General features: G+C 38.8%; 3 protein-coding genes across 3 annotated transcripts in view; all 3 read right to left on the bottom strand.

The window, feature by feature from the left end:
• The window catches only part of abr (ABR activator of RhoGEF and GTPase), a 140728-nt gene extending 135784 nt beyond the window's left edge, over nucleotides 1–4944 (bottom strand). Inside the window, exon 1 of the mRNA XM_034232969.1 lies at nucleotides 4140–4944. Coding sequence (XP_034088860.1) covers nucleotides 4140–4944 — 805 coding nt within the window. The remainder of the gene's footprint in view (nucleotides 1–4139) is intronic.
• A 6934-nt stretch (nucleotides 4945–11878) lies between these two features.
• aspa (aspartoacylase) lies at nucleotides 11879–24882 on the bottom strand. Its single transcript, XM_034232998.1, has 6 exons — nucleotides 23698–24882; nucleotides 17242–17437; nucleotides 15191–15284; nucleotides 14979–15086; nucleotides 13185–13294; nucleotides 11879–12980 (listed from the first exon to the last, which is right to left on the bottom strand). The coding sequence occupies exons 1-6, from the start codon at nucleotides 23937–23939 to the stop codon at nucleotides 12789–12791; spliced, it is 942 nt and encodes a 313-aa protein (XP_034088889.1). The 5' UTR covers nucleotides 23940–24882; the 3' UTR covers nucleotides 11879–12788.
• Nucleotides 24883–25116: 234 nt separating this feature from the next.
• LOC117557258 overlaps nucleotides 25117–27557 on the bottom strand; it is a 7260-nt gene continuing 4819 nt past the window's right edge. The window contains exons 4-5 of the mRNA XM_034232997.1: nucleotides 26688–26730; nucleotides 25117–26603 (exon numbers count right to left, since the gene is read on the bottom strand). Of these exons, the coding sequence (XP_034088888.1) occupies nucleotides 25383–26603; nucleotides 26688–26730 (1264 nt within the window). The 3' untranslated portion in view covers nucleotides 25117–25382. The remainder of the gene's footprint in view (nucleotides 26604–26687; nucleotides 26731–27557) is intronic.

Genomic DNA, 27557 nt, shown 5'->3' with positions numbered 1-27557 from the left:
TGTACTATTTGTCACACCTGGCTACTTTCTGTGCTAGCAGCTGACGGAGTGTGGTGTAGGCAAGAGGAACTGGAAACTGTGCTCTAGTCTCGGTGTCTAAAAACAAACAATTCTTAATGAATTGACATAATGAACTTTAAGTAAACTATCGCACTAGCTTAATAAAACTTTATCACCAATTAAAAAGTGAGTCACACTTCTTCACAGGAGGGTGTTTACCGTTTGAAAATAATAATTGATTTTCTATGCTGATCGAAATTGCTGTGGGGGTAAAACACTTACTCCCTAATTCGACCTTAATGTTGCTTGCAATGAATAAAAAAACGAACAAACACCAATAAAGAAAACTATTTTATTATTCAGACTTGTTCATTGAGATTTTCAACAAAGCTTAAAATAACAGAGGATTACTCCCGGTTTAGAACAACACAGTGGCGTGAGTCAGAAGTGAATCACAGCCTACAGAGAGGCCAGACAGGTGGCTTCAGATGCTTCAGACACATGACCTGATGGGTGGGTGACCTCTTCCCAGCAAACACACAAAGGCCTCGGCATGAGCAAGACCCCTGGCATGAGCCCAGAGCTGGTGTGTGTGTGTGTGTGTGTGTGTGTGTGTGTGTGTGTGTGTGTGTGTGTGTGTGTGTGTGTGTGTGTGTGTGTGTGTGTGTAGCAGGCAGATTCCACATAATCATTTCCCACGGCTCCACCCTCTATTGTTTAATCAAGTCTTTCCACTGATTATCCCAGTTCAGATCAAAACATCATTTTCCTGCCGGACAACAAAGATGGAATAGATTAAGGGACTTACAGTAAGTGCTGCTTATCCTTACTGACCCACAGGTTTATGGGAAATGCATCCCCCTATAACTTAAATGGAAGACAAACAGAGTGTCATAATGAGAAAACAATGTAGCTGTTTTCTTTTCAGTTTCTTGGTTAATTCAATATTTCAGAAACAAGACTAGCTCTTGAGACGCAAGACGCTCTCGTGAGCCATGTCCAAGGACTTTCTTTTAGAGCTATTTCCCACAAATGCATGTCTCATTATAATAAAGTAACACATATCAACAAAGGTGTGACTTTAAATGACAACCTTCACAAATGACGTTTTTCCTGGTTTGCTTAATACAATTATTTCAACATGTTATTCCCCTTTAGCGTCACCATTTCATTCACTGGTGCCTAAATGCAACTGAAAGGAATGATTGGGCCGGAAGGTCTCTTTCTACTATGGCTAATGTTTCTTTATGTTGTGATTCTTGTTCAAATACTAAAGAATAGAATAGAATAGAATAGAATTCCTTTATTATCATCGCACCAGGTACAACGAAATTTAAAAAAGTCAGTCTTTTACCAAAATCCTTATAATCCAGACCAGTTAAAATACAGTAAATCTCTATAGTTACCATGAAGCCATCAACAGCACCACAGAAAATGAAAATGAGCTTACAAAAATAATTAAGCCTTCCATAATATTAAAGGGTAGAACAGATTTGGGAACGGATGTGTCACCAAAAAAAAGGTTTTGTCGGTCTTCCTCTATCTATTCCAAAGCTCAAGTTAGTCATTGACCTTTGACTCATGACATGCAGACAATCCGTGTCAATATTGCCACACTTTAAGGAGGAAGTGACAATGTAATGGCATACCATATCTCTGTGAGTCCTACATCCTGGATAAGCCTTCATATCATTTGTTTTGCTCATTGATACCATCTTCTCAGGGGCTGGGAAGTAAATACATTTTGTAATGGGGCTGCAATTCTGTAATCGCCATTGGAATGTCATAAACGCATCACACTTTTGTATCGTTTTCTAATTCGTCTGGTCCCTAGAGTGTAAGGCTGTTATAGTTGCTGGTATGCTGATTCTGTCACCATCAGAAAGGTCTAGCTGTTTTCCCCCTGTAGCGACAATTTCACAATAAATGATGACGCTTAGAGGTTAACCTTGGCTCAAAGCTGTGACATATTCTAAAAAATTCTGTACTGAAGTTAAAGTTTTAGGATATTTAACAAAGAAAATAAACAAACAATAAGCAAGTTAAGACCGTACAGTCAACAGAAAATATCAGGCTTCGTCATCCACAAACCCCGAACAGGTGCCCTAAATACCTAAACCACATCCATGTTCAAATGTGCGAGAGTGGCCAATTACAAATGTGTGTGGAGTTAACAATAATGATAATAAGACAATAAATAACATCTAAATAAGCATTTGGGCTCCTACGCCCCTGATTCCAGTCTTTATGCTATGCTAAACTGAGTGTCAAATGGAAATAGCTTCATATTTACCACACGTACATGCGAGTGGAACCAATCTTCTCTTGGCAACAAAGCAAACAAGTGCATTCCTAAATGTTGAACTATTCCTTCAAGCCACTCTGCAACTCAAAGCATGTCAGCAAAACAATCTTGCAGTAGCTTCCATTTCACTTGTCTTTATAACCTTAATCTGGGGGTTTAGGTATAATCTGAGGTCTCAACCACTCTGCAGCCCCCTCAGGGTTAATCTAAAAGACCAGCAGACCAGGGTTTCCGTTAGCCGGTAATTACCGGTTTTTAGCTGATAAAATGTATTAAAAACCGGTCAATTCAAAACCTGCCGGTCAAAATGTCTGGTAATAATAAGGGACGCTTCGATAGATCGGCCGCCGGTCATTATCGGTCGATATTCACTCTTAACAGTTTGATCGGTGCCGATCAGGAGAGCTGGATCTGATCGATATGGACATAAACGCGAGTGAAGTATAACCGGACGCGAGAGAGAGATCAGATCAGCTGCTGAGTCAGACCGAGACACGCAGCTCTGCATAATCACCTGAAGCCCCGCCTCTGTTTAGCGAGCTGCATGAGAAACTGACGGGCTGTCAGAGAGAGAGGGAGGGAGAGGGGAAAAGAGAGCATCCGTTTCTCTCGTGTCAAAGTTAATGTAAACTTTTGAATAATGTACTTCATCTACTACAAGTAGTTTCTTTGAATGTAATAATTATGTTGTTTGTTGTTTGTGGAATCATTTATTGAAAAATGGATCTGAATTTTTCGATCTGTTACGATTATAAACTGAAGCAATATAAAAATGAGCCTCGTGAACTGAGTTTTAAACATCAGCATATCTGCTCATAGTCCGGTAATTACCTGCTAACGGAAACTCTGCTACACAACTCTTATTATTATTATTGAAATATGACCGGTGATTTTCAAATGTGTCCGTTAAAATAAATTCTGCCCGGACATTTGACCGGCGAGAAAAAATCCTAGCGGAAACCCTGCAGCAGACCTCTTCATTTTTGGGCCGTAGCTACAATTGAGAAATCAGTTCAGGCTCCTAGATAGACTACTTAATGCTGACTGCTTCACACACAAGACACATAATGTCAACAGCACATACATTCTTTAAGGCTCTGTTTATGTACTGCAGCAAAAGCATAGACAGAATACATTGGGCCTAGTAGTCTGAGGTAAACCACTAATCCACGTGATTCAAGAAAATGTGATGCAGCAGATTAGTACAAAAACAAGACATATCTGATTCATCACTACTGGTTGATTACTGTTATGCCTCTACCTGAAAATGCTAAATGAGGCGTGAGCTCTCTAAAGTCATCCACTTCGAGCAATTCACTTTAGGTCTGGTCCTGAGCCAAATGTAGGAAGGGTCTCTTGATTGTATGATGTCTGCTCCAAATGGAAGAGCTGCTAGCCACAGCAAAGGAACAGGCCAGCGAACAGGCCGTGCTACAATATTGACAAGCTGCTCAGTCTGTGCACACTGAAGTGATTAAAGTCAAATGCAACACATGCATTTGTTGACGATCCACTGTGTCTATTAAAAAATGCCATAGTTAATGAAATGTCATCTGTCATCTGTTGAGATGTTTTAGTTCCCTTATGTATTGTCCTTTGCTGCAACCCAGCTGTCTTAAATTACTTACTGTCAGGTCTCTTGTTGCACTAAGAGTGTATTTGCTCTACTTGATCCTGATAATCACCAAGGGTCTCATAACTCAAGAAAAGCCATGGCCATTGATTGCACCGTTGTGTTGTGTTATTGTGGGGGTAGTAATATTGTTTCTTCTATTTATTTATATTTTATATCGGGTAACAAAAGCAGTGGTAGTGTTGACATTAAAACTCTTACCTGCAGAAGAGGAGTCTTCGTGGTCGGAGCTCACGTATCCGTCACTCCTCCGGTCCGGGGTGCTGCAGCCGGAGCCGCGGGAGGGTCTGCAGAGAATCTGCGGGAAGGACGGGGACAGCCTGCCGTCGTCTCCGGAGTCAAAGTCCCTGCTGTGGCGGAAAGGCCGCAGGGAATTAGACGTCCTCTGGTTGTCCCTGCCGCCCATCTTTGGAGCCAACAAGTTATTCCTGACGAAGTTTTCATTCAGCTCCGTATCCTCGTATTCTCGGTCGCTCACCACATCGTTATCATTCGGTAAGGCAAGGACAGGTGGGGCCGTGTCCCCTCTCTGAAAGTTGAACCTCCGTGGCGGGACAGGGATGGGGACGGGCTTACCTGTCTTGCCGCTGAACCTGGCTCGTTCCCGCCCGAAGGAGCTCAGGACACCCGGTGTACTACCTGCCGCGTGGAGCCTCACGCCCCCAGCCTCGGACACCTTGGTCCTCTGCCCGTCGCCCTCATCCTCCTTCTGCCACGGTTTCCTAATATCCCCCGTCTTAGAAAATGAACGCTTCTCTGCGTTAAAGTTTTCATCTTTATCCTCAAACCTTTCCGGGTCGTTGCTCTTCTGCCGAGCCACGGTGGTCTGCAGGTAGATCACCTTGAATTTCTCCTCCGCCAGAGCCTTCTGCAGCCTCTTCAGGTTGGCTTTGCTCGCCTCCAGCTCCGACTCGATGTCCTCTACAGACTTCAAGTCCATTGTTGGTACCTTTCCGTCAGGAAATTCATTCCTCCAGTGTTTTGCGAATTCCTCCTGTTCCCACATTTCGATGTTAAAAACGGTCTCTAAGCCAAACACAGTCTCGTAACAGTCAGGGAGACAAAATATCCTTGTCTTCTCCGACAGTCAGCGGCGTATCTGTGAAAAATACCCTCCTTCCTCTCCTTCTAAGTTAAAACTGTCTGTCGCAATTAACCCGAGTGTTTTCTGACCATCCTCAGCCTCCCACACACACAAACAGCAGCGTGTGCAGAGAGATACGCATAACAAGTTGCCACTGCGTTTGAAAACTTTCGAGACTTCCTGTATTGAGACGTGCTGCCTTCAAGAGCTGCTCGAACAACTGTGTTGTCTATATAGTTTTACGACAACCAAACCAAATCAATACAGCACACCTTCATACCAGATGTAGGTGTGTTTGGCTTTAGTAGCAAAAAAGCAAAACAACACATTTATTTCCTCTGGCCTTAACATTCAGACAGAGATTGGAGAAGTACTCAGATCTTGTACTTAACAAAATGTAGAAGTACCAGAGTGTGGGAATACTCTGTTACAAATAAAAAATATGTCATTCAAAAATGTTACTCAAGTAAAAGTAAACAAGTATTTGCATTAAAATAAACTTGAAGTACCAAAAGTAAAAGTACTCATTATGAAATGTACTCCAGGTGTAACTAAAGTCTTATTTAGGTGTTGTTTATATTTCAAATTATGAATCCAAATCCACAAAGTAACTAAAGATCTTAAAACATTTTTGTGGAGTTAAAGTACACGATTTACCTCTGATTAATAGTGGGATAGAAGTACAAAGCAACACAAAATGAAATACACATGTTAAGTAAATGTCTCTCAAAAGTGTACTGCAGTAAACTAATTGAGTAAATGTACTTAGTTACTTTACACCACTGCATGTAAATGTTATCTACAGAGCTTTGACCTGCTTTCATTTAGACATCCAGTATGTCAGATGTGTAAGGGATAATAATAATAAAGAAAATAAAAAGCAAGTAAAATGCAAAACCAAATGATTGTGAGAATAGAAACAACATTTATTTAGCTCAACAATCTTAAACTGTACTGATTACATAATACTGTATGAAATCCATATCATCAAATGTTCACACATCTTATACTATTTGAGAACCACAGAAAATTCCTATCATGCGCATTAGTGCAAATAATAACGACAGCACTTGAATGCAACATGTTCTTGTAAAGTGGAAGCGGTTGATATGGATTCCTCTAACTTCCTCCAATAACAGTCAAGCAACAACCATGCTTTACTTAGAATTAAAATGCTCACACCGTGTGTTCTGAATTTAAAAATGTGTTTTATTTATATAAAAAGGAGCTTCCTGTATTGGGCTAACACAGGTCCATGTGTGCACTTTTATCGTCTGACATTAGGTTACAGTAGTGATTTGCCAACTTGCATTTTGCAAAACATATTTCTGAAAGGATGGCACTGTCTGCTTCTCTGTCACCAGTCTCTCTCCAGCTGATGGTTTGACATAAAGGAAGCTAAAGGAAGAGTTCTGAATGTGCTCGTGTTTATCAGGTATTTCCTTTGAAAGAAAACACTGGCACCACAAACCCACAAGCACATGTTGGTGCTTTTAACGTGCATTTGTGCATGCATATCAGATACAATAGCTGAATAGAAATGTGACACTTGATTAACCTTTACCACCCACTTAATTGATAGCAACACCAGACCGATTCTTTACATTTCAACATTTTAAATGTAGCAATGGAAGCATTTGTTTTAGTTTACCTTGAAATACTCTCAAACAACATGATTTTTCATGAATGATAAACAAAGGAATAAACATAAAACCCAATCACCTTCATCCCAGCATAAATGCAGCTATGGTAAGCAGCCTTGTGTGATACTTCCAGTAAAACAGAGTTGTAATGCAATTGAATAGAAGACAAAGTTACCATGCGGACAGAAAAGTATAGAGGAGGGAGGGGGCAGAGATGGACGCTTGGTATTTTTCAAGTGCTTGTTTGGATCCGTGCCCAGAACTGAAGGATAATTGTCCTGAAAGCTTTCAGTAGCCAGGAGGAATCATTGATCAGCACTCGGTGAGCTCCGGTTGGGTTACTGTAATGAATAGATGGGAAGGGCTATGACCAGCCTGGAGACATGAAACTGAAATATTCAAACCCAATATGATATAGCAGGGCATGCATGGACGTGTCTTATTATAATATACATGTTTTACTGCAGTCGGCATCCGGAATAAAACATGACCTGCATAGTAGCACATGGCAGAGAGCATTCTTTACATCTCTTCACTAAAGTCATTCAAAAATGAATAATGAAGTTACTGGTATTATACTCAAATTGTATTTGTACCAAGTATGTATTGTATTAAGTATAGCTAAAAAAGTAAAAGTGGTCATCAATTTATGATTCATTAATGTGTCAATTTATTATATGAAAATATACTTTTTCTGCATTGTATGGTGCTTTAGAATTAAAAAAGTATAATGTAACTATATCTGAACAAATAATGACAAATGATAAGACATTTAATCACGTTTTTATTTTATTTTTTACAACGCGATAGATATATATATATATAGCCCTTATCTTATTTTACTGTGTTATATTTCTTTACATATACAGGTTTGTGTGTGTATTGTAATGATCGATAAGAGTGTTGCTGGTAAAGTATTGAACTTTGTCCTTTTTGGGTTTTAATGTTTAGTTTTATTTGATGTGTGAGGCACTCCTTAGTTGGATGAAATCATATTATAAAAGTATTATTAGAGCAATTCAAGAGCTTTAGGAATACATTTATAATATAATTTCACTTGAAAACAGAGTGCATTAAGCTTTATTTTCCTATTGTTGTCTGCACACGGCTTCCTGGATCCTTCAGAGCCATGCAGTGCTACCTTTTTCGTAATATACTGAATATATCAGTATTTTCAATATGTTAAATCTACTTATTTAAATAATAACATATTAGAAGCCAGGACTCCAAACATCATGTGATTGCTCTTAAATAATGTTATTATTCAATGAATAGTTCCTAGACGCTCATTAGAAATGGCCTTAATCCAGATTCATAAAATCCCAATGCATGTGCATGTATAATTTATATTAACAGCAAAGAAGTAATATAGTCAAGATTAATAATGTGGAGAGCGTATTGGAAGTATGTGCTAATAAACTAAAGATTCAGCTCTGACAGTCTGCACCTGACTGATCCAGTATGCTGCAGCAGAGTGCATGATGGGAAGGGTTCTATCGGTGAGTATGTGCCGCCCTCTAGTGGCTGCAGGTGCTGTCATACAATACTGTCAAATTAGTTCCCAACCTTTTTAAGAGACCCATTTTCTATCACAAAGTAAACTGATATCCCCTGACTTAGTGAAATAGTTTATGGATAGTTCATCATGTAGGTAGTAATGCATGACAAAAAAACTGCAAAACAACCGATTACCTGTATATAAACTGTATAATTAACGAAAATAGTGCACATAATAAATGTGAATATTGCATCAGATGAGTATTCTTGTTATATAAACTATTTTAAATACAAGTTTCTCATGTATTATTTTTTTTAAAGAGGACATATTGCTCATTTTCAGGTTCATATTTGTAATTTGTGCCTCTACTGTGACATGTTTACATGCTTTAATGTTCATAAAAGTATTTTTCTCATACTACCTGTGCTGCAGCATCTCTTTTCACCCTCTGTCTGAAACCAGAGCCCAGTCTGCTCTGATTGGTTAATTGGCCGCCTCTGTTCCGATTAGTCAACGCTTAGAAATGTCCCGCCCCTTAGCCAGAGGTGGAAGAAGTACTCAGATCTTGTACTTAAGTCAAAGTAGAAGTACCAGAGTGTAGGAATACTCTGTTACAAGTAAACGTCCTGCATTCAAAATGTTACACAAGTTAAAGTACTACGTATTAGCAAGTAAAAGTACTCATTATGCAAATTGCCCTCTTTGATGTTGTTGATAGTGCTACAGATGCGCTGCGAATAAAATTAGACTCTGTTGCTCCTTTGAAAAAGAAGAAAATAAAACAACATAGATTAGCTCCATGGCATAATGCCGAAACCCGCAAAATAAAGCAAAAGTCGAGACAACTTGAAAGGATATGGCGTTCCACTAAACTTGAAGAATCTCGTTTAATTTGGCATATTACTCTCAATGAATATAAGAAAGCACTGCGTAAAGCGAGAGCAGCCTACTACTCTTCATTAATAGATGAGAATAAGAATAATGCAAGATTTCTTTTCAGCACTGTAGCCAGGCTGACAGAGAGCCACAGCTCGATTGAGCCTTCTATTCCCATAGCACTCAGTAGTAATGATTTTATGTGCTTTTTTAACGATAAAATTGTTACTCTTAGAAACAAAATGAATGACCTCTTGCCTTTGACCAGTATAGTGTTATCAACAGCTCCCGGAAACGTAAGTTCTAATATTACACTAGATAGTAAACTAGAATGCTTTTCAGCCATAAACCTTGAACAATTAAATTCAATGATTCTCTCTTCTAAACCATCAACGTGTATGTTAGACCCAATTCCAACTAAGCTGTTGAAGGAAGTTTTTCCATTAATTAGCACTTCTTTATTAAACATTATGAATATGTCTTTATTATCAGGCTATGTTCCACAATCATTCAAAGTAGCAGTGATAAAACCTCTTCTTAAAAAGCACAACCTCGATCCAGAGGTTTTAGCCAATTATAGACCTATTTCTAATCTTCCGTTCCTCTCAACAATTCTTGAGAAAGCGGTCGCAAAACAGTTGTGTGATTACTTAAAAAACAATGATTTATTTGAAGATTTTCAGTCTGGCTTTAGAACACATCATAGCACAGAGACAGCTCTGGTTAAAGTCACAAATGACATTCTAATAGCTTCTGACAAGGGACGTGTCTCTATTCTTGTTTTGCTCGATCTTAGTGCTGCATTTGATACTATCGACCATGATATCTTATTGCAAAGACTAGAGCACTTAGTTGGCATACAGGGAACTGCTTTAGACTGGTTTAGGTCCTATCTATCTGAACGCTCTCAGTTTGTACGTGTCAATGATGAATCTTCCACGCAAACCAAAGTTAGCCATGGAGTGCCACAGGGCTCAGTGCTCGGACCTATTTTGTTCACATTATATATGCTTCCGTTAGGCAATATTATAAGGAATCATTCTGTACATTTCCACTGTTATGCGGATGATACTCAACTATATTTATCAATCAAGCCTGATGAAATTAATCATCTAAATAAAATTCAAGACTGCCTCAAGGACTTAAAAACGTGGATGACCTTAAATTTGTTGATGTTAAACACGACCAAAACTGAAGTTATTGTACTCGGCCCAAAGAATCTACGAAACAAACCATCTAAAGATATACTAGTTATGGATGGCATTAATTTGGCCTCCAGTGAGACTGTAAGGAATCTTGGTGTTATATTTGATCAGGATTTATCCTTTAACGGCCACATACAATCAATTTCAAGGACCGCCTACTTCCATCTACGTAACATTGCAAAAATCAGGCATATCTTGCCTCAAAACGATGCAGAGAAACTAGTCCATGCATTTGTTACTTCAAGGCTGGATTATTGTAACTCTTTATTATCAGGGTGTACCAAGAAGTCAGTCAAGTCGCTTCAGCTGATTCAAAATGCTGCAGCTCGTGTACTAACCAGAGTTAGGAAAAGGGACCACATTACTCCTGTTCTGGCTGCCTTACACTGGCTCCCTATAGAACACAGGATAGAATTTAAAATTCTTCTTCTCGCCTACAAAGCCCTTAATGGGCAGGCGCCATCTTACCTTAAATAACTCATTATACCCTACTGTCCTACTAGGGCATTGCGTTCCAAGAATGCAGGGTTGTTGGTTGTTCCTAGAGTCTCTAAAAGTACAATGGGAGCCAGAGCCTTTTCTTATCAAGCTCCACATTTGTGGAATCAGCTTCCAGTTTGTGTTCGGGCGGCAGACACCCTATCCGTTATTAAGAGTGCGCTTAAGACCTTCCTTTTTGATAAAGCTTATAATTAGGGCTGATTAGATTCAGCCCCTAGTTTTGCTGATATAGGCTTAGTTTGTCGGGGGACATCTTACTTCTTCCTTCTCTCTGTCTATACCTGTGTACTCTCATGTTCCGATTAACCCAGCTTCCCCAAATGTCTTTCTTTTTGGTGTCTATATACGCCGAGATCCGGAGTCATGGATGATCCTGCGCTCCTCTGTCCTGGATCGCGAGCCCTGGATCTTGAGTCGTGGCTGTGGTCCTGGATCATAGGTCCTGGATGGATATCCTCGTGGATTCATCTTCCTATTATACACACATGCATTTCCAAACATTTGGACTACCTATGTTGCAAATGTATTATCTTTTCAATTTACACACGGCATCTATTGCACGTCTATCCGTCCTGGGAGAGGGATCCCTCCTCTGTTGCTCTCCCTGAGGTTTCTCCCATTTTTCCCTTTAAACTGTGGGTTTTCTCTGGAAGTTTTTCCTTGTACGATGTGAGGGTCTAAGGACAGAGGGTGTCCTATTGTCATACTGATATTTTGTACAAACTGTAAAGTCCACTGAGACAAATGTAACATTTGTGATATTGGGCTATATAAATAAACATTGATTGATTGATTGATTTGAAAATAAACTTGTTTTAGGATCTTCACTTGGCCCTTATCCCGTGAGATTTAAATAAAGGTTTACGTCTTAAATAATAAGCCAAACTTTATAAATAAGATTGTCAACACAGAAATCAATAACATCTAGAGTGAAATGCATATCTTTTTTGAAAACTTGTCTAAAACCCAATAAATCAAGAAGGTCTCCTGACCCCCATTGAAACATTGGAAATGCCTATTAGGGGTTGGGACCCCTAGGTTGGGAACCATTTGCTCTAACTGACAAAACAAGCATGACGAGTCAAGGCAACTCATTATGAAAAGGTGCATCTACAAACAACTAAATATCCCAGTTTAGCATAGTACTACATTTATTGATCGGATAATTTCCACAGGACTTTAAGACAGTAAACGTTACTCATCACATAAATAGTGCTACCAAAAATATTGCTAATTAGAAAATGAATGACCGTAACACCACAGCGATACACTTTGACACAACAAAGACGTAAAAAAATATTAAAAGTACATATGCCCTCCGAGAATCCTAAACGTCACTTAAAACGTACAGTACAAGTATATAAAAATAGACACAAATATATGATTATAAAACATGTTTCAAACTGCATCCCATTTGTTTAGAGGATCAGGACAATTTCTTATCAAAATATGTTATCCAACATATTTTCTATAAATTTCACCTCAGATTTTTGTTGTGCAAGTTTTATTGTTAAATCTCTATTAAGGCAAGACTAGGACAGCACCACAGATGCAACCACTGGAGTTACAGGTATGTATCAAAGGCCACAAACACACCCTTCAAAATATGTTACAAATATAAGAGGACAAACAACTACAGTTTTGGGTCAAAGGTTGCAGGTTATGATCCAAAATGGCTGTCCTGAGCAGTTGTAAGAAACTTAAAGAGTGATGTATGGTGATTTATCAGCCATCAATAATTAGGCTTGGCGTTTAATGTTATAAAAACTTAGTTGATTTAATGTAAATATATTTTTTAAATAACATCAGTATCATAAATACTTACCACAGCAATATACCAGCCTTTAAATCAAAGACTTTCACAGTGACTTTTTGCAAAGCCTCTAAAAAAGGTTCTTTGCATAGTTAGGAGATAGTAAATGCATAGAAAAAAGAAAGCAGTGTGTAAAATATGGTATCTCGTCAATATTCGGTGAGAAAAGTCTATACACAGATTTGTTATTGTGGCTAACAAAGAATCATTGAAGCCTTTACAAACAGTTTTCATACTTTTCTGATGGAACTGGCCACCAAGCTTTCTCGTCTGGTGGTAACAAATGCCTGTTGTTTTTCATAATAGGCCGCCTCATTAATAAAAGTGGGGTAGACCGTTCCTGAGCCTTGGAACCGGATGGTCTTTCCATCAAAAGTTTGGAACATAGGGTCACCGGGGTTCAGCGGCTCCCAGTCACAGTCCTGAAACAACAAGCAATAACCACGGGGAAAGTAACTTGAGTATGTTGCTCAAACTAAAATAACAAGGTCTCACAGTGACCAGAGATGTCTCATTTCCTCTTTCGTTATGAAAGAGGAAATGAGACATCTCTGGTCACATCATATTTACAGGTTCAATAGATCAGATTTCTGGTCGATGAAGGCGGCTGTAGTTCAGACGTTTACCTGCAGATTGGGATGCACCATAGCTATGATGTTTCCGTTGGCATCTCTGGGGTAGTCGATCCTCTCTAAGACCCGGAAAACTTCTACTGTACAGGAAGGGAACTCCATGCCTGAACAACACACAGAACACAACATCCCCCATACTGTTAGCATCCTGGATAATAAGGTATTCCAAAAACTTGTTGTAAATGTACAAAGAAAAGAATAGGCAATATCAATCCTAATACATGTTAGGCTAGAGCTAATAACAATGGTATTGCCTCTGAGTATAGGAGGATGAAACAATTTAAACAGAGAAGAAAAAGAGACAAAAAACATGCTTCATATGAGCACAAGTACCATTGTATACAGGGAACTAAAACTGCATGAAATCAAATGACCCGTATCGAATGTAGACTACAAAGACAGAAATATACTTAGTCTATTCATTTGGAGTGTGTATACAGTAACAATAATTTGGATATTGAAGACCTAATATAAGCGTACATTGTAAATATATTAAGCATTGTTATTTTGTTATTATATTTTATGTTGAGAATAACGGACATGATCCATAAAAAAAAAGGGAAATTTGTTTTCGATTTCGCGTCGAAAGGAGCCAGTTGAGGTGGTTCGGGCACCTAGTTAGGATGCCACCTGTGCGCCTCCCTAGGGAGGTGTTCCAGGCACGTCCAGCTGGGAAGAGACCGAGGGGTAGACCTAGGACCAGGTGGAGGGATTATATCTCTTCGCTGACCTGGGAGTGCCTTGGGATCCCCCAGTCAGAGCTGGTTGATGTGGCCAGGGAAAAGAAAGTTTGGGGCTCTCTGCTGGAACTGCTACCCCCGCGACCCGACCACGGATAAGCGGGAGAAGATGGATGGAAATTGTATAATCTTTTTTTATTTTTTTAAAATTTTTATTCCTCGAGATTGTGAGAAACAGCATTTCAATCTCTCCGTCTGTATCTCACATAGATGATTGACAACAAAGTTGACTGACTTTTCTGTATAGTTAATCTCTGACATAGCTACATTATAGGACTTTGCTATTGAAGCTGGAAGGAGCCACACACGGCCAAAGTGGCATTATTCAAACTGAGCTAAACAGGATGTGCAGTGGTTTGTGGCAGAGCTTGCACATTCAGTAAGTCAAGCTCAATTGAACTGCTTTACCACTAAGTGTGAGACTACTTGGCTGTATTAATATGCAAGCGGCAGCACAGAGCAAAAGGGACAAATGTTCAGACAGTGTTCTCTCTGAACAAGTTGTTTCTTGGTGATGTTCAACTTCAAAGGGCAGGAACACTGATTCATAACCATGCCAGGGCATTCATCAGCACCAGTGCAGGCCCCACGACAGAAGATTAACGCACCATTGGCAACCAGACTCTAAAAACAAGCAGGCCATTCAACAGGCTGGGCAGATACCAACAGACTGCAACTCACACTTGGCACGGACTGATTGTTTACGTAAAAGAGGAAGGAACGACTGCCTAAACATTGCAAACTCTCTTTTGTGCCTAAGGGTAAGAGAGAGAACGGGATGCAGGCACAGAATCGGACTGGCACCCATGGGCGTTTTGTCACAAGATGTTTCTCGTCAAGATGAGGCAGACAAAAAGGGAAGTAAACAACTTGTTTTTATTTTATATAACACATATGATTCATAACATGAGTCGGATTCTAGAAACTGCAAACTTTAGGAATCATGTTTGATTCAATCTCAACTGCTAATCTTTTAAAGTCCTATGATGTGGCCTGTGTAGCGTGTTAAAGCTTAAAATGGTAAGCCGCTACAGTGTGCCTGCCTTACCTTCATTAAACAGTTCAATGAAGTCCAGCGCATGTTTCAGTATCACCCTCATAGCTTCAAATATGTTGCTCCTCAAAACACCTTGAGGCTGGGGACCCACTTCCAGACCTGAAATGAAACAAACCAGAAGACACATTTGGCAACTGTCGAGGGATTATTGTAGGTTCATTTTTCCAAGGGACATTTGCTTGAAAGACTTGAAAGAGACTCACCAACAGGGTGCTTGGCAATAGAGCGGGAAGTGGAATATTTCAAAAGAGGATGTTCATTCAGCAGAACAAGACAACTACTTGGAGCGATGGCTTTCTGCAAAACAAGTCAAACAAGCTAGAAGTTAGCTTCAGGTAATTACATACCTAAGCTGCTAAGCAGCACCAGTGTATTACTGACGTTACATTTAGAGCCTTCTTTTGTATTACAGATGTTCTGATATGTTATTTTAATATTCACATGAGGCAATATCTTTGCACATTTGCATACATTTCAAGAACACAAATCTGACCATTGGATGAAACTAGGTTAAACATTATTGTTTTATTACACTGTAAAAACAGTTACATAATGAGTTTGGATTTATATTTGTATCACTTTCAAAATGTGATATCGACCCTTGAACCTGAAAGCATCCAAAAAGAAATGTTAAAAAACTATCTTTTTCTTATGTCTTGACTCAGGTCTCTGAATTAGTGGGGAAGCTAAGTCGCCATTTGTGGGGTAATCTTCTATCTTTGTATCCGTTTGTTCATTCTTTTTTCTAAGTTCAAAACACATTTTTCTCTCCTTTCAGTAAAAGAGTTTGTTGCTTTTGGCAGCTCTTTCCCTCCCTGGTGTTACTATTCTGAATACCTTCATTTTTGTTGAACAGCTCAAGCAGTTCAATACATTCCAAACAGGAACACCAGCTGATGCAAAGTGAGGTTTGTAAAGTTTTAAAGGTATATGTGCTTAAAATAAATGTTATGTCGTAGTTCAAATACTACATGAAGAAGACATCTTCTCAGACTCATAAGAAAACAGGCTCAAGTATGTGGATGGTTGAACCTTTAAATGAGTGTCTAACACGTAAAAGTAAACTGTTGATTATATGATCTACAAATCATTTTTAGGTTACCTACTTATATTGGAACATACGGACATGATTATCTTTTTAAATATACTTTTTGGACCAGAGAGTGCCTTTAGTTGATAGATACAATGGTGAAGGGGGGAGGATATAGCCTGAAATTTCGGCTGCCCCCAGATATTATCTTGATCATTTTCACCTTATCGTTCGATATATTGATATGATCTTGATTATTTCTGTATCTATCAATTGTAATTATATCAATTACATTTATGTTTGTTTACAGTACAATGTCCACTTTAAGCTCTCTCCTCTTTGTTATGTGAACTCCCTTTGATAGGGAGACATTATTATGCCTCTATGTTATTATTATATCTGTGACATTTAAAGGTGGGGTAGGTAATTTTGGAGAAACCAGCTCGAGTGTGATAGAATTGGAAAATACACAGCCGAAAAAAATCTGCCCCTTCCTTACAGAGCCCCTCCTCCAACACACACAAACGCGCACATGACCAATGAGGGCACGAGATAAATTTGTGCACAGATGGAAGGCTGACAGGCAGGTAGGCCAATCATTTTAGCCGCCGGCTTTTTACAGTACTACGGCTTCCACAGATGACATTTTTTTATGGATTTATTGTCAAAGCATTTAATATATTCATTGCTATCGGGATGTTAAGAGCATTCCATGGAATAAAACAAAAAGTGTTTCTGAAATAAATGACATACCCCACCTTTAAGTGTCTTAAAATTGTAATTATATTGTTGCGTCTGTAGTATATTTCTATACATTTCTGTAGCTTAGTGAGAATGTATATTGTAGAATACTCAATATTTTCTTTATATTGTGTATTATTTAGATACTCTAGTGATATATTTCCTTTTCATTGTAAATTTGTATATACTTGCTGCTAATTAGAATTTTCCTTACATTTTTAACTTGTGTAATGCTTGACAACACTGCTGCTGTGACAAAATAACTTTCCAAATTTGGGATAAATAAATTATCTATCTATCATCTCATCTTTATTTCAAATGTTTCTTGGACTATATATCTTCCATTAAAAGCAGTTATTGCCACTGGCCTAGTCTGGTGTTAAATGTTATAAAAGGAACTCTTGAAAAACAGCTAATGTTACAGATGAATGCTCCTTAAAAGGTGTGCCGTATAATTCAACATTAGCTCTTGGAGGCCGTCACCTTGATGTAGTTCATCATCTGCAGATTGAAGTGGTCTTTGGAGCTCTCCAGGATCAGGGTGCAGCCCATGTTGGACGTCGTGTTGTGGAGGTCGAAGATAACATCGTAGGCATCTGGGCTTCCTTTGGGTCCGAATATCCCATTGATCTCCTGGGCTCTCTGCACCTCGTAGGGCTGGTTGTCTCCTTGAGGGGCACTGCAGAGCACAGACACACAAAAACAAACACATTACTGTAACAGTGTATTTACAGGTCTCTGTAAAAAATCCCTTGAAAAACTGCAACTAATCCAGAACGCTGCTGCCAGAGTCCTGACCAAATCAAAAAGAGTAGCACACATCACCCCAGTTCTTAAATGTCTGCACTGGCTACCAGTAGCTTACAGAATTGATTTTTAAATGTTATTGCTGACTTACAGTATAAAGCATTAAATGGTTTGGGACCCCAATATATGTCCGACATGCTGAAAATGTGCTAAAACGTACCTTATACCTTACCTTACACATACAGCGATGAAAAAGTTGGTAACACATTCACAGCTTATCATAAAATTCTGCTGATGGAATGATGAATAAGAACCATGTTAATAATTGTCTACTTGTCCTACATGCTCTGTAACACTTTCACCTAACTGTTGGGCATAATCTTTATAATTGACAAGTTATCACAGTAACTGCGAGAGCAAAGTCAGAAAAAAAAGACTTGGTGTATGCTTTGTATTCACTACAGTTCTTCAAATGTGGAAAACTAAAAAACATTAATACCTGCATATTTTGTCTTGATTATAACTATGATTCCACCTCATGGTAGCCCTATGTTATAGGTTGGAATACAAACACTGGATTCAGCAGGACAGTGGCCCCCTTTTGTGAATGTTAAGAATAAATGCCAGCCACTTTCCCCAAGCCTTGTATGTCTGCTCCAATCCTTGAGAGATTTGTTTCGTGTCAAGTCTAAACATGGGTTTTTCCTGCTCAGGCATACCTTCCTTGTCTGTGACAGACATTCAACACTGAGCACAGAATGAGAGTTCCCTTTTTTCTCTTAGCCCTTTAAAACCATTTTAGAATAACAACTGGTCTAGGACATTCTCCTAACTACTGCAGAATAGCACCTCTGCTGTGCATATTGTCTCGCCTCCCTCACATCTGCTCTTTACACCCCACTTTCAGCAAATATCCGGTATTGTCTGGATTGAAGGGACTTTGGTACACAACCACAGTGAGCCACAGCGAATACAAGTGGTCTCCAACACACAGCCGACAACTGAGAGAACAGTTAACACAGTCAAAGGAAAAGGCGGATGAAAACAACACCATGGGATTTTTTTTTTAGAAAAGTGGATAATCTTTTTATAGATTACTCCCAGACATGCCAAACTGAAAGTATAGAAAATATTTTTAAAGGGTCATTTTAAAAGTGGCAGATGAGGTAATAACCGCATACAGAACGATCTGTGCATCAGACAAAGTGGAGTTGAGACCAGGAGGAGGAGTCGCAGTTTTATATGTTTCTCTGCGCTCTCTCCAATAAAATACCCAATATTAGCGGTGTGTGTGTGTCTGCCCAAGGACAATTTAAAGTAAAACCTAATAGAGGTGTCACACATAATAACTTAAAAGTAAATGTAACTACTACAGTGAAGATAAAAAACAGGAAGATTAAATGTGGACTCTTAAACATAAGATCTTTAGCATCTAAAGCAATATTGATAAATGATTTAATATCAGATTATAATATTGATATATGCTGTCTCACTGAAACTTGGTTGAGACATGAAGAATATGTCAGCATAAATGAGGCCACTCCACCCAGCCATATCAATACTCATATTGCCCGAGGCACGGGCCGAGGAGGTGGAGTTGCAGCCATCTTTGACTCAAATGTACTTATCAATTCTAAACCAAAATTAAATTATACCTCCTTTGAAAGCCTCACTTTTAGTCTTACGCATCCGACCTGGAAAACTTTGCAGCCAATCTTATTTGTTACAGTGTACCGTTTTTTGGTAACTTTTGAAGTACTGTTACTAGACTACAAAGCATTAGTCAAAAGCTCCTGCAGCAGAAACCTATCTGTTAGTGCTATAGCCAGATTTAAGGAAGAGATTCCACCAATACTTAACTCGATAGCATGTCTGCATGTACAGGAGGAAACGTATACAAAATGTACACCACCCCAAATTGGTCATGTTGTTGATAGTGCTATAGATGCGCTGCGAATAAAATTAGACTCTGTTGCTCCTTTGAAAAAGAAGAAAATAAAACAACATAGATTAGCTCCATGGCATAATGCCGAAACCCGCAAAATAAAGCAAAAGTCGAGACAACTTGAAAGGATATGGCGTTCCACTAAACTTGAAGAATCTCGTTTAATTTGGCATATTACTCTCAATGAATATAAGAAAGCACTGCGTAAAGCGAGAGCAGCCTACTACTCTTCATTAATAGATGAGAATAAGAATAATGCAAGATTTCTTTTCAGCACTGTAGCCAGGCTGACAGAGAGCCACAGCTCGATTGAGCCTTCTATTCCCATAGCACTCAGTAGTAATGATTTTATGTGCTTTTTTAACGATAAAATTGTTACTCTTAGAAACAAAATGAATGACCTCTTGCCTTTGACCAGTATAGTGTTATCAACAGCTCCCGGAAACGTAAGTTCTAATATTACACTAGATAGTAAACTAGAATGCTTTTCAGCCATAAACCTTGAACAATTAAATTCAATGATTCTCTCTTCTAAACCATCAACGTGTATGTTAGACCCAATTCCAACTAAGCTGTTGAAGGAAGTTTTTCCATTAATTAGCACTTCTTTATTAAATATTATGAATGTCTTTATTATCAGGCTATGTTCCACAATCATTTAAAGTTGCAGTAATAAAACCTCTTCTTAAAAAGCACAACCTCGATCCAGAGGTTTTAGCCAATTATAGACCTATTTCTAATCTTCCGTTCCTCTCAAAAATTCTTGAGAAAGCGGTCGCAAAACAGTTGTGTGATTACTTAAAAAACAATGATTTATTTGAAGATTTTCAGTCTGGCTTTAGAACACATCATAGCACAGAGACAGCTCTGGTTAAAGTCACAAATGACATTCTAATAGCTTCTGACAAGGGACGTGTCTCTATTCTTGTTTTGCTCGATCTCAGTGCTGCATTTGATACTATCGACCATGATATCTTATTGCAAAGACTAGAGCACTTAGTTGGCATACAGGGAACTGCTTTAGACTGGTTTAGGTCCTATCTATCTGAACGCTCTCAGTTTGTACGTGTCAACGATGAATCTTCCATGCAAACCAAGGTTAGCCATGGAGTGCCACAGGGCTCAGTGCTTGGACCTATTTTGTTCACATTATATATGCTTCCGTTAGGCAATATTATAAGGAATCATTCTGTACATTTCCACTGTTATGCGGATGATACTCAACTATATTTATCCATCAAGCCTGATGAAACCAATCACCTACATAAAATTCAAGACTGCCTCAAGGACTTAAAAACGTGGATGACCTTAAATTTGTTGATGTTAAACACGACCAAAACTGAAGTTATTGTACTCGGCCCAAAGAATCTACGAAACAAACTATCTAAAGATATACTAGTTATGGATGGCATTAATTTGGCCTCCAGTGAGACTGTAAGGAATCTTGGTGTTATATTTGATCAGGATTTATCCTTTAACGGCCACATAAAATCAATCTCAAGGACCGCCTACTTCCATCTACGCAACATTGCCAAAATTAGGCATATCTTGCCTCAAAACGATGCAGAGAAACTAGTCCATGCATTTGTTACTTCTAGGCTGGATTATTGTAACTCTTTATTATCAGGGAGTACCAAGAAGTCAGTCAAGTCGCTTCAGCTGATTCAAAATGCTGCAGCTCGTGTACTAACCAGAGTTAGGAAAAGGGACCACATTACTCCTGTTCTGGCTGCCTTACACTGGCTCCCTATAGAACACAGGATAGAATTTAAAATTCTTCTTCTCGCCTACAAAGCCCTTAATGGGCAGGCGCCATCTTACCTTAAATAACTCATTATACCCTACTGTCCTACTAGGGCATTGCGTTCCAAGAATGCAGGGTTGTTGGTTGTTCCTAGAGTCTCTAAAAGTACAATGGGAGCCAGAGCCTTTTCTTATCAAGCTCCACATTTGTGGAATCAGCTTCCAGTTTGTGGGCGGCAGATAGCCTATACGTTTTTAAGAGTATGCTTAAGACCTTCCTTTTTGAAAAAGCTTATAGTGATAAAATAAAATAATCTAATAAGAGTGCATTGACGTAGATACGTTGTGCCTCTTCACCTATACATTTTAGTTCTTACTCTTTCACTTAAATCCTAAAAACTTAGATCTTATATTTAAAACTTTATACAAACCTTTCCCCTCTATGACCTCTCGAGGTTTATTAGAGGGTAACAGGTTGCAGAGAACGCCTAGCCCGGCCGGGGAGTGTGGTATGTAGTCACTGACCCACTCCTACCTCTGACAAATTCAGGTTCCAATGGGGACCTTTTTCCCTGTGTGTGCCTCTCCACCTCTGTTTCCTCTTACTTGCTACCCTTTTCTCTCAACCTATCCTAAGGGAGTGCATGTATGTAGACACGTTAGTTTAGCTGCTATAGGCTTGGACTGTTGAGGGGGGCACCTTACTCCGTCTTTCTGGCTGTTTGTACCTGTGTACTCTCATGTTCCGATTAACCCAGTTTCCCCCAAATCTCTTTTTTGTGTCCATATATACGCCGGGATCCTGAGTCGAGGCTAATCATGTTGCTGTGGTCGTGTGCCCTGGATCCTCTATCCTGAGCACTGGATCTGAGTCCTGGACTTCGAGTCGTGGCTGAACCTGTCTCTGCGGTCCTGCCAGACTCTCACCATACTACTTCACTGATGGCTCCCACAAGATTGCTGACATCCTCGTGGATTCATCTTCTTATTATACACACATGCATTTCCAAACATTTGGACTACCTATGTTGTAAATGTATTATCTTTTCGATTTACATACGGCATCTATTGCACGTCTGTCCGTTTTCCCCTTTAAACTGTGGGGTTTTCTCTGGAAGTTTTTCCTTGTACGATGTGAGGGTCTAAGGACAGAGGGTGTCGTATTGTCATACTGATATTCTGTACACACTGTGAAGACCACTGAGACAAATGTAACATTTGTGATATTGGGCTATATAAATAAACATTGATTGATTGATCATTACATTAAGTAAAATACCTAAAAAAGAAACGACAACAGAACTTGAATTGTAACTGTAAAATTAGGGCTGGGTGATATGGAGGGGAAAAAATCAAATATTATATATTTATCCATATACCTCAATATCGATATTGCGACTAAATTGTAGGGTTGACAGTCAGGGCTTTTACCAAATATTTACTCATTAAGATTTTTGCTAAATAATTATCAGAATTGGTTACATATTGACTAAATGGTTAAAGGAGATGATATAACTGCTTCAATGCAACAACCTTTAGAAGCAGAAACAAAGTATGACAACATACAAAATGTAACACATCATTTAGTCTCATAGAAATATCGATATACATAAGGCTAATAACATATTGCCTAGCCAAAGGTTAAAAGGCCATGTTCGAGCCCATATAGATACATCACGTGATAACACTACTTTACAACTTGCCCCAGGACACAGTATAATAACCTTGGGAATGTTATTATAGGACTCCTATGGTGATTTATGACCATATCCAACCACTGCTTTGTGCGTTCATGCACGCGGTCTCTATATGCCAGCATTTGCGTAAAGCTTCCGCTGTATTGCAAACGAAGAGACACGAATGAAGAAAAAAAAGCACATCTCGGTCACGTTTCGCTCACGTTTTCCCTGCTGGCTCAGAGTCAGATCAAATCCGGGACACGCTGCTCTGCTGTTGTGGGGGGGGGGGGGGGGGGGGGGGGGGGGGGAGAGACATGACTAGTGGTAAACACACATTCACCCTACCTGAGATAACAGTTGGATTGCGTTGCGTGACAGTGTACATCGTGTTTTAAAAACCATCCTAGTGTAACCCGTTATTCTACATTTCAATACAGACGTTGTTTTTCATTCTATTGTTATAACTACATGTTTTCTAAACAGGATGTCTTAACATATCCCGTATTTGTCTGACAGGTGTCAATAATGCATGTCATTACATTTCACAACACATAGAAATCTCCAATGATCGATCCTTGATTTTAGTCATTTCAGTCCCAAAAAAACGGCCCCAACAAGAACATTTCCACAAGACCATTCCTACAATGTACAGTATAGGTGTCATGTTTCTTTTAACCAAAGATATATAATCAGTAAAATCACATTCGTGGTCATATGTGAATGTTATATGGATAGGTGTAATGTTTCCATTCAACATGTATGACAGCAGACACAACATCCAGATCCAGCCACACTGACAGCTCTGAGGCGTGTGGCCGTTTTTACCTGAGGTTTTCCGGGGTGAAGGCTCGGTTCAGGTCCGTGTCCACATATCTGGCGCACTTCTCCACAGCCTTCGGGTTGGTGATGAACGGTTTGGTTTCGACCCCTTTCCTCTGGATCTCGGCGCCGTTTTTCACCCACAGGTTCACCAGCGTCACGCCTGACATCTCGTTCCCGTGCGTTCCTCCGAAAATAGCCACTCTCCTTGCCTCTTCCAAGCTCACAATGCTGTTAAAAGAGGACATGTCTGGGTGGTGAATGTGTGCCGAGTGTTGAAGTTGAAGACACACAGGTCTCTGGAGCGTCAGCAGGAGAGGAAAAGTTTCCAGCTGGATCTTCGCAGCCACACTGTTTAAATGCCTTCTGTGGCTACGCGCTTACGTAACGTGTCAGCTAGCTGGTTGTATGGAAAGCAAACAGTGCCACAATAGGCCAAAACCCCAAAGCTTGGGGACTTTAAAATGCAGCTTTTGTTGTTAAAAAATAGGTTCAGCCAAAGAAAACATCCATAAGTTGCTTTTTATTACGTTTTTTTCTTATGATAATGAGATCCGAGTACTTTTTCCACCTCTGTTTTTACCTATGCATTGATTTGGTCTGGCTTTACTCTAGGAGGGGCTCATTATACAAACAAAAATGTATTTGTTTTTCTTGGAGAAAAAACCCCAGCATGTTTTAACGATAACAGAAACACCATAAGAACTAAAATAGGGTTGAAAATTGGCATGTTATGGCATGTTTGCTATATAGTTGTAATCTAGTTACCATGTAATACTGATCACAATGATATAGAAAGCAAATATTAATAAATACATTTTCGTATCTGCTGGCGTTATTCCAAAATAAAGAGTATCAAACATTGTTTATATATTTTAGTTATCATAGTGTTGGACCTTTCTGGATTAATTACTTCTTGTCACGCCCTTTAAAATAAATAAATTCCCCAAGTTTAAGATACAGTTTACAAGTACAATAAGGCTTACATATTTGCTTCTCATTCTTATTTACAACATTGTTGTAAATGTTTCACCTATAGCAATGGCTCTATATTACCTATTAACTTCATGATGGTTCTGATATGGTGCACTTTGTAACAGCTATTACAAACCCTGACAGTCATTCACAGACTACCATATCATTTGCAGTCAAAGTTAATTTGACTAATTGTGTCTCACTTACACACTGTGTCCATTGTTATGTAGCAAATCACCAGAACAAATCACTCGTATGTACACACCTGAGTATTATTAGGATGACTAGGTGGTCAAATGTATAAGTTTAATTAATAAATAAAGATTAAAGTAATGGTTTGGTTTTACATTGAAGAATGATGACATCAAATTGATTAATATAATTTAGTGAAGTTTCTATTACTGTTATGTTGATAACCGGTAGAAATAAAAAAGTAAAATGACTGGTTTGTTAATCCTTTACAAGTTTATTGTAACACCAAAAAGGTGAAATGCTTCGATACAAAACACCAAAAAAACAGAAATTGTCACAGCTTCGAACTGAAAACATTGTCCATGTAATCGATAGAGAAAGTGTCCGATGCATTTGTCTCTAAAAAAAAAAGAAAAAAGAAAAGAAAAATGACATGTAATGTATCAGTCATTTTGTGTGTTAGGGTATCCAGAATTATTTTAAAACTCAAATCAATCAACCCCATCACTTTGTCTACCATTCACCTAAACTGAGAGGTCATAGAAATCCTCAATTGGATTATGAAGTTTTCGTCTGACCTTTTTGCTTTTAACGATAATGTCTGAAAGCAACATCTCAGTTTCTGAGTGAAAAGTCTCAGCACTGGGAGCACGTTTGTCTTTTCTCTTGTGTGAAACTGAGCTACAGTCTTTGAGTGAAGACTTTACTGATTCAACATCTTTAGAGGCAGATGGATCCTCTCGTATCACATTGCATGGCTCAACTTTAGACTTTTTCTTCTTTTTCTTTTTCAACACCACAGTCTCATCAGTTGGAGAAAATTCCACATCACCTGCACTTTTCAAAGTTTGCGCGGGGGTTACCGACTCGGTTTCATTTCCCGTTTCTTTCTTCTTCCTTTTCACCCCCGTGTTGGGTTCCTCAAAACCCTGCTCAGGATTTATTTCAACACTGTCCTGCGCTGCTGACAGCTTTCTCTTTTTCCTAACCCCGTTGTCATTTAGTTCCACGGGTGTCTGAGCATCATTATCTTCTGCATCAGCAACACGGAAGGATGAGGTCCTTTTCTCTTCCTTTTCCTGCACAGACACTAAATCATTGCTTTGCGGCGAGTTGTCTTCAGATAAATTGCTGCTTAATATTTCCTTCCTTTTCTTCTTCATTTTTTCCGTCAGATTAGCATTTTGGTCTTCAAGGCCCTCCTTTGTTTTTTGGGTATTATCAACCTTTTCATTTCCATTTCCGCAAGAGATATCTAACCCTTGAGTAGCTTCTTTAGAACATGACACTCGCTTCTTTTTGTACTTTTTCTTTTTAACACAACTGGATTCTAATGTTTCCTGAGAGTCTGCAGCATTTTCTGAACAGATTTCCAATCCCTCTAAGTTTTCTGGTGACATTGGCGGCAAATCTAAAGTGCGATTTGATGCCTCCTCTTCTTCACATTCCTTTGTAGTTGCAATCCCTTCTTGTTTTTTCCTTTTTTCCTTTTTCTTCTTCCGTGTCTCAGCATCAGCATTTGGAGGTTCAGTAACTGTTTCTAACTGCTCAAAGTCCTCAACCCTTTTCTTTATCTTCTTCTTCTTACGCTTGTCCTCCATCTTACAGATCACTGACGCCAAAGAATGCTCTGCTCTCACGTCAGTTTCAAAGCTTTCATTTGCTTTTTCCTGCCTGACATCTTCTGCCGCAGAACTTTTCTTTTTTCTCCTCGATTTCGAGGGCACCACAAATAGTTTCCTCTCCTGTAAAATAAAAAAATAGCTTAATGCCAACTTCACAAACAATATATACTATACTATGATGTAAGATTTGAACAGCCTGCTTACCACCACTTTGATGTCTGCCTCATCCACCTTTTCTCCGTCATCTCTGTAACAGAATATATGTGATTTATTATCAATATTAAAAGTGGTGCACACTTTATACAGGACCATTCAACTGTGAGAGGCAATACAATTAAACAAATGTATACAGCAAATAGAAATTATGAATTATAAAAATAAAATCAATGAAATAGAAGAATAGATCTAAGAAAGACAAAAACAAACAATATAGGTCATCATTGAACATGAATAAAACAAATAATGAAAAACAAATAAAGAAAGGACTTAAGCCTTCTATTGAAAAATATTTTTAGAGGAGAGATTTATGTAAGTTTTAAAATATCAACACTTTGTACATTGATGACACCACAACAATCTAACATGAATAGATTAAAGTGTTTTTCGCTTGTCTCTTTTAATTTAAATAACGGATTCATTGTGTGGAAAGATAAATAAAAACATATTCATCATTAAAGGTAGGGTAGGTAAGAATGGAGAAACCAGCTCGAGTGCGCTAGAATTTGAAGGTACGCAGTCGAAAGAAATCGGCCCCTTCCTTCAGACTTCCTTACAGAGTCCCTCCTCCAACACACATGAACGTGCACATGACCAATGAGGGCACGAGATAAGTGTGTGCACAGATGGAAGGCTGACAGGCAGGTAGGCCATCCAGTTATTTTAGCCGGCCGGCTAAAATAATTGGTCGTGCTTTTTACAGCGTCAAAGCACTTAAGATATTCATTGCTATCGGGATGTTAAGAGCATTCCATGGAATCTTTGGGGGTTCCCACAAATTATTTTATTCTACCGCTTCAGTCTAGATGATCTTAAGTGTTCTTCAAATATTTTTGAGAATCAACTGTATCAAAAGCA

The sequence above is a fragment of the Gymnodraco acuticeps genome, unplaced genomic scaffold (genome assembly GCF_902827175.1).
Source record: "Gymnodraco acuticeps unplaced genomic scaffold, fGymAcu1.1, whole genome shotgun sequence".
Taxonomy (NCBI): domain Eukaryota; kingdom Metazoa; phylum Chordata; class Actinopteri; order Perciformes; family Bathydraconidae; genus Gymnodraco; species Gymnodraco acuticeps.
Note: the sequence above shows the minus strand (reverse complement) of the source record. Positions and strands in the feature narration are given on the sequence as shown.

Excerpts from the sequence above, each read along its gene's own strand:
- aspa (XM_034232998.1), bottom strand. The coding sequence starts at position 23,939 with ATGTCCTCTTTTAACAGCATTGTGAGCTTGGAAGAGGCAAGGAGAGTG. Across the intron at positions 15,087-15,190 it reads TATTGCCAAGCACCCTGTTG|GTCTGGAAGTGGGTCCCCAG; the intron begins GTGAGTCTCTTT and ends GTTTCATTTCAG. Across the intron at positions 13,295-14,978 it reads CATTGAACTGTTTAATGAAG|GCATGGAGTTCCCTTCCTGT; the intron begins GTAAGGCAGGCA and ends TGTGTTGTTCAG.